Consider the following 11,399-nt stretch of genomic DNA (forward strand, 5'->3'; position numbering starts at 1 on the left):
TTGCTACTGATATGATAAATTTGAATAAAGTATTGCGTTTTTGGTATAAATATTACATAAACATGAAGAGAAAATAGCTTTTTAAAAAAAAATATGAATTAGTTTATAACTGTTGACAGAGCTTTACATGACTTCCTTTCAAAATAAAAAACATCCTATGTCAATGCTCATGTCAATGGAGAAAATGAAGTAGGAAGTGTAAATTTATCGATAATAAAAAAAAAAAAAACTGTTTATTTTACTGTTTCTGGTGCATTTCAGCAACAAACTCATAAATGTAACCAACAAAAACTAAATCAGAGCTAATTAAGAGACCCCTACCATATATTAAAACCACGAGCCACACTTTAAATCCTTCAATTTGTTCAAAAATAGAACATCAGCTTTTTAATCCAGTAGATTATAACTTCTGGTATATACATTGATTTTCTGTGATAAATGAAGCTCAAAATTTTTTTACACTTTGCTACTTACTTACTTTTTCCTTTAAAGGTACTTTTAAAATTCTAAAAACATTTTATTTTAATCATAGAGCCACAATGAAGGGGTAAAAGAGCCACATGTGGCTCCAGAGCTGCAGGTTGCAGACCCCTGGATTAGAGTATCAACAATTATGTTGGGAAACATTTTTGTGTGAGGCGTGCTCGAGTGTTCTGACTTCCTGTTTGACACATTTCCTCCTTTGTGGAAACAGGGATGCTGAAGTCGATCATGAAGAGGAAGGATGGAAGCACGTCCAGCGACAGCAACTCTGCTGGCAAGAAGAGCCTGCAGTTTGTTGGTATCCTAAATGGAGGGTGCGTAGCAGAAACATGAAACGTACTTTTTATTTTTAAAGCAGCAGAAATAAAACGTGAGGAACAAATTGTCCGTCGGTTGAAAATAATATTTTGACCTGGTTGCAGGGTTGATAAAAAAAGAAAGAAGAACTTCCGATTTGTTTCTTTTAGGTATGAATCTACTTCCAGTGAGGAAGAAGAGGAGGAGGAAGAGGAGGAAGATGGGAGCTCTTCTGGAGAAAGTGGAGAGGGCGAGATATTGGATAGCACAGAGGAGGACGAGGCACCTCTGGAGGAAGAAACGTCCGAAGAGGAGAGAAACGTCAACTTGGATGAAAGTGACACAGATGAAGAAACGCTGCAAACAGCAAATTATTCCCCCGATGCTGTGAAAGAAAAGTAGGTGCATTTAATTCCTACGCACAACAAGAAGTGAAAACACACTGAGCACAAAAGTGCACATTTACAACTGTACTTGTGTCACAGGTTTGAGTTCAGCTCAAAAATGCGAGAAGCCTGCCTCATTCTGAAGAACCATTTGAACGATGACGTCAAAACACTGAAGAGTAAGGAAGTGGTGCGTTCCTGCAGTCTTTCTAAAATAAATGCACACCGATATCCTGTTCAAGTTCATCACTTCAACACTACAGCCGAACATCCATCATTATTCCATTGTGAGGAGGAATATTTTCCACTGAACAATTAGAACTTCATGGAACAAAAGCTCAAAGAGGAGACTTCCTTTAGCATTCATTTGCCTGTCAGGCTAGTTTAAACATTAGAAACATAATTTTACTTCAGTCATTGTACTAAGTTTCCATTTTACAGTGTGTTTAATTTTCCACACTTTCAGCTGTCCAGCACTCACACTGTCCAGCTGGAGTGGTTCAGAATCTCCAGCGCAAAGACGGCGCAGCCGCCGCGCGTGTCCGACTACCTGATGGCGTTCTCAGAAGTGTCGTCGGCTCTGCTGGAGCATGTGGTCAACATGACCGATGGCAACGGGAACACAGCTCTGCATTACAGCGTCTCACACTCCAACTTTCACGTCGTGCGATTGCTGCTGGACACAGGTTAGTGAGGCAGAAGTACAAACCTATTGTTGTTGGCGCTTTGAACGGGTTAGAACGGTGTTTTGGACGCGCGGTTTGTACGCGATAAAACTCTGATTTTTACTCCTGTCTTGGGACAACTTCAGACTATGTTAGTGCAGACTAAACAGCCATTTTCTGACAGTAATTATTACAGTTGTCAGAGTCAGTGAACGCATCGGAACCGAAGTTACCACCCTCATTGATTTTGATTGGTCCTCGTGTTAGCCCCGCCCCAAAAGTTTTTTAATTGAAACTTTCAGATTCGTAAACGAAAAAGAAAAAGGTTTGAAACTGAAAAATAAGTTTTGAAATTGAAATTTTGAGTTTTGAAACCTAAAAAACACAACATTTGAAGCTGAAAATAACTAAGTTTATTTTTGAATTGCAACAAGCTTTGGACATTTATATTTTTTTTTTGACCAAACACCAATACTCTTTTCAATTTAATTTATTTGGGTTTCAAATATTAGTGGCCCCGATTTAGCTCCATATGAATGTACTCCAGTTTAAATTGGTCCCTTGAAGGTTAAAATTCCAGACAAATAACGAACACAAGAAACACTTGCGTATGAATTGCGTTTATCACACCTGTATCATGACTGATCAAAGTTACATACATGGACAATGTGCAAATTGTAGGTAGCGACGGTGTGACACGTCCTTCAGTTTGATGTATGCGAGTATTTGTAAGTAGGACCCGTTCAAGGTTGATTTGTGGTACTAAAGTGTATCTGTCACAGGTGTGTGCTGCGTGGATAAGCAGAACAAGGCGGGCTACACCGCCATCATGCTGGCTGCGCTCTCAACTGTGAAGGAGGAGGAGGACATGGCGGTAGTCAAGAAGCTCTTCAGCCAAGGCAACGTCAACGCCAAAGCTAGTCAGGCAAGTTACTCTAAATTCATCACTTCGAGTGTTTTTATATACAAAGTTGCCCCCAACCCCCACAACTCTCAGCAAGCTGCTCATCATTTTCTACCACATTTCTGGAGGGATGCCAAGGCATTTCCAAACATGCCAGGAGGTGTAATCTCTTCAGCGAGTCCTGGATCTGCCCCAAGGCCTCTCAGTCTGTAAGGCATCCTAAACAGATGTCCAAAGCACTTCATCGGCCCCTTTTGGATGCAGTGGAGCTCCTCTCTGAGCTCCTCGCCCTGTCCCTAAGGCTGAGCCCAGACGCCCTTCTGGAGGAAGACGGCTTCAGCTGTTCGAATTAGTGATCTCATTCTTTCAGTCACCACTCACAGCTCATGATCATAGGTGAAGACTGGAACGAAGATCTCCAGGAAGCTGAAAGATCTGCCTTCAGGCTGGAGATGACGGACCACTACACTTCTGTTGTGCTGAGAATCAATCATCAGCCAGTGGAAAGATGCCAAGTTCACTTTTGAAGAACCCATGTGCTCCAACACGATCCATGAAAACCTGAAGTCTAGCAATCCAGAAGTTAGAGTCAGACTCGCTGTAAACTCTTCCTACTGTTGCTCCAATACTGTCAAAGGGTTGTTCTAAAGCTGAGCCATGCAAATGTTTTTTTTTAATCTTCTTAAAAGATACCAAATGAAGTGGGAGGTCTTCACAAACAAATGCAAAGCATTTTGTAATATTCAAGCATGAACATCTGCAGATTTATGACTGTTTTCATCCTTATGGTTGATTTAATCAGGTCTTGCGATGCATGAGGCGCCTGACTGCTGCCCATTCTACTAAATCATGGGATTGAATTTATGGCATAACTCGCTATAAATCCAGCAACTGGTGCTTGTTAATGTTGCTACTGGGAATGAAACATGGGATTTGCAACTCGCTTTAATGGTGTAATTAAAATCCTACTACTTTTTACTGTTGTTTATGAGGTTTTGCTAAGGAACTGGTGATAAATTAAGCCAAAGAACTCAAACTTTTGTTTTTAAACTGTATATGATTTTGATTCAATCTGCAGTAAATGCAAAGGAATGAGACACATAGTGTTCAAGCAGAGTGAAAAAACATCCCATGTTTCTCATGTAAAAATGACTTCTGTGTGACTCTGCGTCTGTTCCTGATGACATCAAATTGAATGAAGAGCCTAAAATGTAATTAGAAGTGTAGACTGCAGTGAGGGAAGTGGTAAATGAGTCAAAAAGAGTGAGAAATATAAACAGTTTCTTTTTTTCTGACAGTTTTAGGGTTAAATAGTAGAGGCAGAGCTGTGGTCATGGGATCGTGTGTTTCTATGGAGAGTTGCAGTCGTTATCAAAACAGGCCTCTACTTTCTTTATCGCGTTAAACTTCATGATCGTTTTTTTCAAATCCACGGCTTAAAACTCTCTTAAATGCAGCATGCAAGTCTTGTGCCTCTTACAGCGGTACCAATAAAGTGTATAAAAGATCCTTTCGTAATATGGTAATTCTACAATGTATCAAAATTAAGTAAATTTATCTTGAAAAAAAAAAAAAGGTAACCTAAAAACAAATCCACTGTTCAAGTTTTGCTCCAGGTTTAGGATTTACAAAATGTTTGATCCATTAATCATAAAGTTTCTGTCTCAATTTCTACTTTTATGTCATTACCAGCTGCTGACAGTCTAAATAAGTTAAATATTTTTGGGACTATTAGATGCTCCATAGTACAAGTCACACTTTTGGGATAAAGTTCAATACTTCTGATCAAATCCACCCAGCCAAGTAGTTTACATCGAACCTAATTCACACGTCAAATTCACGCCCGCTGGGTGCTTATGTTCTACTGAAATGGAATGTAAAAGAGGCCGAGTACCTGGCCACCCCCACACCAAGATCCCCGCCGAAGGAGCAGCCCGAGTCCCCCGATATGGCACGCAGAGGGCGTCCCCCCGCCAGGCAATCCCATCAGTCACCCGGACCAGCTGGACTGCCACAGGGGCCCCCAATCCAGAGAGCAGGGGCCACAGGAGCACAGAGAATGTCCAGCCAAGCCAGAAGAATAGCCCACCCCTGCTGCACCAGGGGGCCCCAGATGAGCACCCCATCACCCCCAGGAGTTCTCTCACAGTGCTTTACAGTCACAGTCCTCTTCACACTGATGGCGGTTCTGCTGCCTTACACTCAACCATCAGGAGCAGTGAGGGTTCAGTGTCTTGCCCAAGGGCACTTTGACACATGTTGTTGCTCTCGTTTTGACGGCCATTTTGGATCCTCCATGACATCAACAACTCGATGTTTACTGCTATTAATAAATGACTAAAAAGGAATAAGTACACGCTAAAATACAAATAGGTCAATTTCTTTGTCAGGTGTGTTTTTTTAAAGATTTTTTAATTTATGTTCACTCTTTAAACTGTCATGTGACGTTTCTTCGTGTTGGATTTGGCAGGCGGGCCAGACGGCGCTGATGTTAGCGGTGAGCCACGGTCGTCAGGAGATGGTGCGAGCTTTACTGGAGTGTGGCGCCGATGTCAACGTGCAAGACGACGAGGGATCCACGGCTCTGATGTGTGCCAGCGAGCACGGCCGTGCTGAAATAGTCAAATTACTCCTGGAGCAACCTGGATGTGACATCTCCATCGTGGACAACGTAAGACGTTTACCGCCGCTGACAACGTTACAGGAGCAGCTTTGGGTCTGCTGAAGACATCTGAGCGGGTTCTGGTCTGGAAATGAGTTCAGGAAACAGCTCCTCATGGGAAATTGCTTCCACAGTTTCCACTTCTTTTCACCTCTTTCTTTCCCCCCTTTTTATGAAAATATTTCCTCACCAAGCAAAATATCCTTAAGGCTGAAAAATGCCATTAGTGTCATCTGGCTTTGACTCATATTGTTTACAGGAAACAATATCCTAAATAACCGTGAGACGATTGCAAAGCCATCTGTTGAGGCTCGATGATTTAAACCTCACTTTTTTGCCGACTCTGCAGTTGTCTGAGCCCTGCACAAATCAGTGACTGAAAACAGCAGCATGTCCTTTCCTTTTTAGAGGGAGTAGAGAAGACGAACGGATGTGTGAGTCACATTTGTGTCCGAGCGATCCGGACATTTGGAATAGACAAGATTGTGTTTCAGGGCAGCACAGCTGGACTGGAGCTGGAAGGAGTTTTCAAAAGCCCCCAAATCCTTCCAAAGAAAACCTCCGAAATATCTTCACAGCCAATCATGATTCATTACATTAAGGTTTTGGTGCAGTGTGGGGACAAAGTAAAAACGAGGTTGTGTAGGAGGAAGGCACACAAATAAGAAGATCAAACTTTTCTATGATATTGCCTTAAAAAGTCTTTTTGCTTCAAGTTGTAAGAATGTTTTTTTTTTACTGTCTAATGTGACTTGGCTGATGGGCATTAACAAATTGTCCAAACACACAACATGTTGAAATCACTGGAAAAAGAAACAACCATGTATAATGTGGATCATGTGGTTCCGTTTAAACTGTAAAGCTCTGAGGTTTTCATGATGGATCAGCTGACTCTTTATTCCTCCGTTCTTCTGCAGGATGGCAGCAATGCTCTGTCCATTGCTTTGGAGGCGGCTCACAACGACACGGCTGTGCTCCTTTATGCCCATATGAACTACGCCAAGGCCCAGGCTGTCGCGGTACGTCCACTCGTCCCAGCATCCCAGCATCCCTCCATCTCTGGAGGAACAGTTATCCAATTACCAAGGAAAATTAATGTAACTTTAAAAAATAAAATGATAATCAGCTTCACTTAAAATGAAAGTGTTTGAATGAGGATAAACATGAAGCAGGCTGGTAAAAATCACAGAACAGGGAACAGCGCCCCCTGGAGTTAAGGTAAGACAGTTCCTCAGCATGAAGTTAGCTCTCATTCAGAGGGAAATGCTGCCCTCTATAGTCGCTACAGAGATCCTGCACTAAAAACCAGAACTGCTAAATGAATTTGACAAAGTATTTATAATATTATGCTAAAGAGTCTGCAACTTGAGGCTCTGGAGCCACAGACAACATTTTTATTCCCCCATTGTGACTATTTAAATAGATAATGGGCTTGTAGGTTTGGTTAATTTGTTTAAATTAACTAAGTTTTGTCATTTATGTTTAGATTTTTAACATGTCAGATAACCAGGAAAAAATGATGGTAAAATGTTGAATCTACTGTCATAGTGGTTTATTATTTAGGATAAGATTAATAGCAAAATAACCTTGCCTTAAGTCCTTAAGTCAACCTTAAGTCAACTTGCTATCTGTAGCTTTGTTTTTGCTTTTTTTTCAGTTGGAAAAAAAATCTTCAAACAACCTTGTAGCCTAATCACTTATTAGTACACATTCATTCACAGAGATCAATGGATTTCAAATAAAATTGATTTCACTTTTTTTTTTATGATTTATTCACTTTTACACAGACTGAATTAAAAAATAAAAAAAACAAACACCCTGCCTAAAATATAAATGTGCAAATCAGTGAAAAATTAAACTAAATTAAACTTGCAAACATTTGGGAGCTTAAAAATTTGGAGTTCACATCCCTTTTTAACCTGAAACTCTGCATCTTTTGACCTTCACCCGGCTGTCAATGTCAGGATTGAAATTCTTTGTAATAACACATTTCACAATGTCATTCAATTACAAAAATGTCCAAAAATCTTTTCATGTTGGCTACTTTTCTTTTGCTCCCTCTGGTGGCGGAATTGCACATTGCGGTCATTTCTTTACCATAACTCGCCACAGGATTGGGCTAGAAACTTGCTTTTTTTCAACATACTTTCTTCTCTTAATGACAAGGCCAGATTAAACAATCTGACCGTCTGGATATGGCCTGCAGGCAGTATGTTTGACACCCCTGCCCGAAAGTCATTATGATAAAAAAATCCCATGTTTGACTTTGCTTTCTGCAGCGACAGAGGGATTTTATTTTGAAAGGAACACATAGGTGATGCTGTCAAAAAATAAAAAATTGCTAAAATGCTGATATAATTGATTTAACGTAAATATTGAAAAGCTACATGTTGTAAATACATAGTTTAATCATCACAAACGGAGACGCGAGACTTTTTGGTCAGTAAGAAACTGGACTAAATGGTTCTTTGCTGTTATTCAGTAAGACTTTTATTGAGTTAACATTTAAAAAACTGCATTTAATCATAAATGTGTGGATTACTGTAACAAAAAAGCAACAGTTATGTGAAAAATGAATCACATTTGTTAAGCTCTAACCCTTCCGGTCATTTCTCTTTTTTTCTAGGGGAGTCCAAAGACTCAGGCGAGGAGCCCAACCAGCCCCCACAAGTCCTGGCCTGCAGAATAACCCCCCAATGTGCTGCTGTCTGAGGCAGACAACAGCTGATTTAACTGGATCTGGGCTGATAAAAGCTTCACTGGAACTTCTAGAAGCACATATGTATTTATATATTGTCATATGTTCTGCATTTATAGCCATTGTTAATATGAGAATCTTATTTTTCCATAAAGTTTTGATATTATATCCCTTAGTTTTAAGATTTTATGAGAAGTATCTAAGTGTATTGTTTGCACACATATAACATTTAGGTGTTAATGGGGAGAATATAAAGATTTATTGGACTATAATCATTTATTTGGCTGCTGAAATGAGTCAGTAATGCAGAAAAAAAAACGAAAAAAAACGTCACTTTCCTCAGTACTGGCTTAAGCCACGTAAAAAATGACGCAATGAATTTAATACGAACTGAAATAGAAAACTTGGTTAACAGCGTGTACTGCTGCTCACTTTGAAACCAATTAGGGACCAAATATCCATTTTTTGATGTTATCCTTATTTGTTATGCTTTAAACCTTTGAGCAAAAAATGCTTTACTCTCTTTGTTGTAGGTATGAACATGTTATTCTAAACGCTGTTACATCAACTAATCTGACTTATTTAAACCCCTTCAAGTCATGCTGTATTTGTGTAGAAATACATTTAATTTCTGTAAATGTGATCATTTACATCAAAAGCAGTAAATGTCATAATACTCACTTCTTTGATGTTTCATGTGAAAAACATAAACTTGTTTTCTTTTTTCATATTTAAAAGGTTCAAATAAATGAATTATATCCCTAAATAGAATTTAAATATCTGTTTCCAAATTTTAATGTTCATTTTTTTTTATCTTTATCCTCTGACATTGTTATGTAATATTCCATTTAACATTTCCTCTTTGCCTCTTGACAGAAGATCCAAATGTAATGGATGCATCATTTATGAATGAATTGTAAAGATATAAGATGAGATTTAATCAAAGCAAGAGGAAAACACATTTTTTGTCCTTTTATGCTCAGTTATGTGTTCAGTATTATTAAATTTAAAGTTTGACTCTTCAAAAAACTAGGCAAGTCCAATAACGGGAATTGCTTTTGTTTTTTCCAGTTATACTGTTTGTAGTTTTTAGCCTCCATAGGTCAAATGCTAAAGTTTAGGATCTGATAGACCTTATTGAGTTCTTTTAACTTCTCAGACTGCATCAGAATGAGTTTGTGTACAAAACTAGACCCGATAAAGAGCAAAGACGCCCAAAAATTGATCATTTTGGGAAAATATTAAAATATTGGAGGGAAAAAATGTGTTCCTACCCAATTCTGTTGCATATGAATAATGCATTTATTTATGTTCAAGAGTTTATAAAAAAGTTAAATAAAGTTGTGGCTAAACACAAAAACACACACAAGATTTATGGAGCAAGTCTTTTCCTTTGAGCTTGTCGTCACATTTTCTTAATGCTGCTTCTCCTGCAAGCTCTGATAACGGAGCAGATCACTGTGAAGCCGAAGAAGAAGGAAGAGCGACATCTGCTGGACAAGTTCCTGAATGACTTGTTTTTTCCAACATTGTTTCAAGCAAATGGGCTACAGAGGACAGCATCAAGCGGCAAAGAGTAATGAACGACTGTAGGGTGAAGCTTAAAGACGCAAAAACTCTGACATTTACAAATCTTTAGTTATGAACACCGTTTTGGCTTGTTTTAATTTTCTAGTTGTATTATATTTTTAAAGCTGTAAAAAGTTTATCAATCTTAATATTAGCCAAAGTCATTGGAAGTTGTTAGCTTTAATAAATTAGTCTGGCAAGAGCTGCAGGAAAGAATATCAAAGTTTTGCCAAACTCCCTTTTAGTTCTACGTTGCTAGCCTGTAATTTATTATAATAATTTAAAAAAATGATCAAAGTGTCTTGTTTGAATTAGTAAAGGACCATGAACAAGTTTCAACTAACTGTTAAAATTTAAAAAACAGGGACTGTTTGTAAATGACTCATTCTGTAATGAGGATATTTGTTGTTTTTTTTAAATTGCTTTTTAACAGGAAATGTATGGATGTATTTAATATAAAATATATAATATTTTTGTCTTTAGAGTTTAAAACAGAGAGCACTCTTTAATTATGTCTAAATTTCCTCCTTACTCCCCAATAACTACAAAATATCTAAATGTTTAAATGTAGTTCAGACACCATGTTCACCACTTTTTTCCTTTTAAACGCCAAATAAGACATCACTGATTTCAAAGAAGAAAAATGTAATGATTATAATAATTTTAAAAAGACTACTTATGATGATGACAATTTGGATGGTTTATAAAAAAAAAATACAGTAAAATAGTAACGTTTGTTATTAATCCAGCTCTCTTCAGGGGAGGGACAGAATTCTTGCTTGTCTGATGGAGCTAAATAATTATTTTCTGGACTATCAGGATAAAAAAAGGTTTTCAAAAATCTTTCAATGTGAGAACAATCTGTCTCTTTCAGACCTTTCTCATCTTTTTATACTATGGGCAGAAATAAAACTACCACTACCACTAAGACTTCAGCCAGGTGGCCGCAGGGCGGCGGCAGTTCTAATTGCATGCTGCGTAAATGTCTACGGACGGCGGCCGTCCATATCAAGCGCCGCAGTCATCCGGTAGTAATTACAGTAGTATATAAAAAGCAGGCCATTCTGGTCATTCACAACTCAGATTTTGAGCACACATTATAATCTTGTCAATTTACAAAGTTACAGATTTTTAGGCAGCATGCCTCCCAAGAAAGCGCAATGTTCTGTCTTCTCCGTATTCTTGTCAAGACTCAGCTTCAGAGTCGCTGTGGTTCCATCAACGTCATGATGAGTTTTGTGGAGCATCAATCCCATCTCCCCATCACTATGCATCAAGCCTTCCTGAGAGAAGAACTGAGGAAGTTGATCGAAATCTGATCGAGAGGAATCATCACAGCATTTTAATGGAGATAAATCAGGCTGGGAAGTTTGGTGCTAGCAAGTAGCATGCTAGTTTGGTTCATCGTCGATGTATATGTATGTTTATTAATGTTTTAAAACATGGTTGATGTTATTTGCATGTACAAAAACTGGTGTAAATTCATGTTGGCCACACATAATACATATTTTAAGTGGCTAAATATTATTGTCGGTCGAAAATATACGTATATATTTTTAATATGATTTTGGGGACCTCTGAGATTCTCCTATAGGTTTATATCGTGCTGCTGTCTTCCTGCCACTCGTCCGTCACTCCAAAACTCCTGCAAATATGCTCAGGTGGCCATGACTGATGTGAAAAAAAATTATCCAGTCACTGTAAAATTGTAACTTTTTCTTAAAACCTCTTCAAT

At 38.5% G+C, this 11,399-nt stretch overlaps 1 protein-coding gene across 3 annotated transcripts in view; it reads left to right on the plus strand.

Moving 5' to 3' along the window:
• The window catches only part of kank3 (KN motif and ankyrin repeat domains 3), a 32,295-nt gene extending 22,831 nt beyond the window's left edge, over window positions 1-9,464 (plus strand). For 2 of the 3 annotated variants that reach the window (XM_024278503.2, XM_024278504.2), the window contains exons 5-12: window positions 695-797; window positions 951-1,178; window positions 1,266-1,356; window positions 1,633-1,852; window positions 2,614-2,756; window positions 5,206-5,406; window positions 6,315-6,416; window positions 8,024-9,464. In XM_024278503.2, coding sequence (XP_024134271.1) covers window positions 695-797; window positions 951-1,178; window positions 1,266-1,356; window positions 1,633-1,852; window positions 2,614-2,756; window positions 5,206-5,406; window positions 6,315-6,416; window positions 8,024-8,086 — 1,151 coding nt within the window. In that variant the 3' untranslated portion in view covers window positions 8,087-9,464. Of the gene's footprint in view, window positions 1-694; window positions 798-950; window positions 1,179-1,265; window positions 1,357-1,632; window positions 1,853-2,613; window positions 2,757-5,205; window positions 5,407-6,314; window positions 6,417-8,023 lie in introns of those variants that run through there. The other variant, XM_036211535.1, reaches the window with a different exon arrangement.
• Window positions 9,465-11,399: the final 1,935 nt, after the last annotated feature.

The sequence above is a fragment of the Oryzias melastigma genome, linkage group LG4 (assembly GCF_002922805.2).
Source record: "Oryzias melastigma strain HK-1 linkage group LG4, ASM292280v2, whole genome shotgun sequence".
Lineage (NCBI taxonomy): Eukaryota > Metazoa > Chordata > Actinopteri > Beloniformes > Adrianichthyidae > Oryzias > Oryzias melastigma.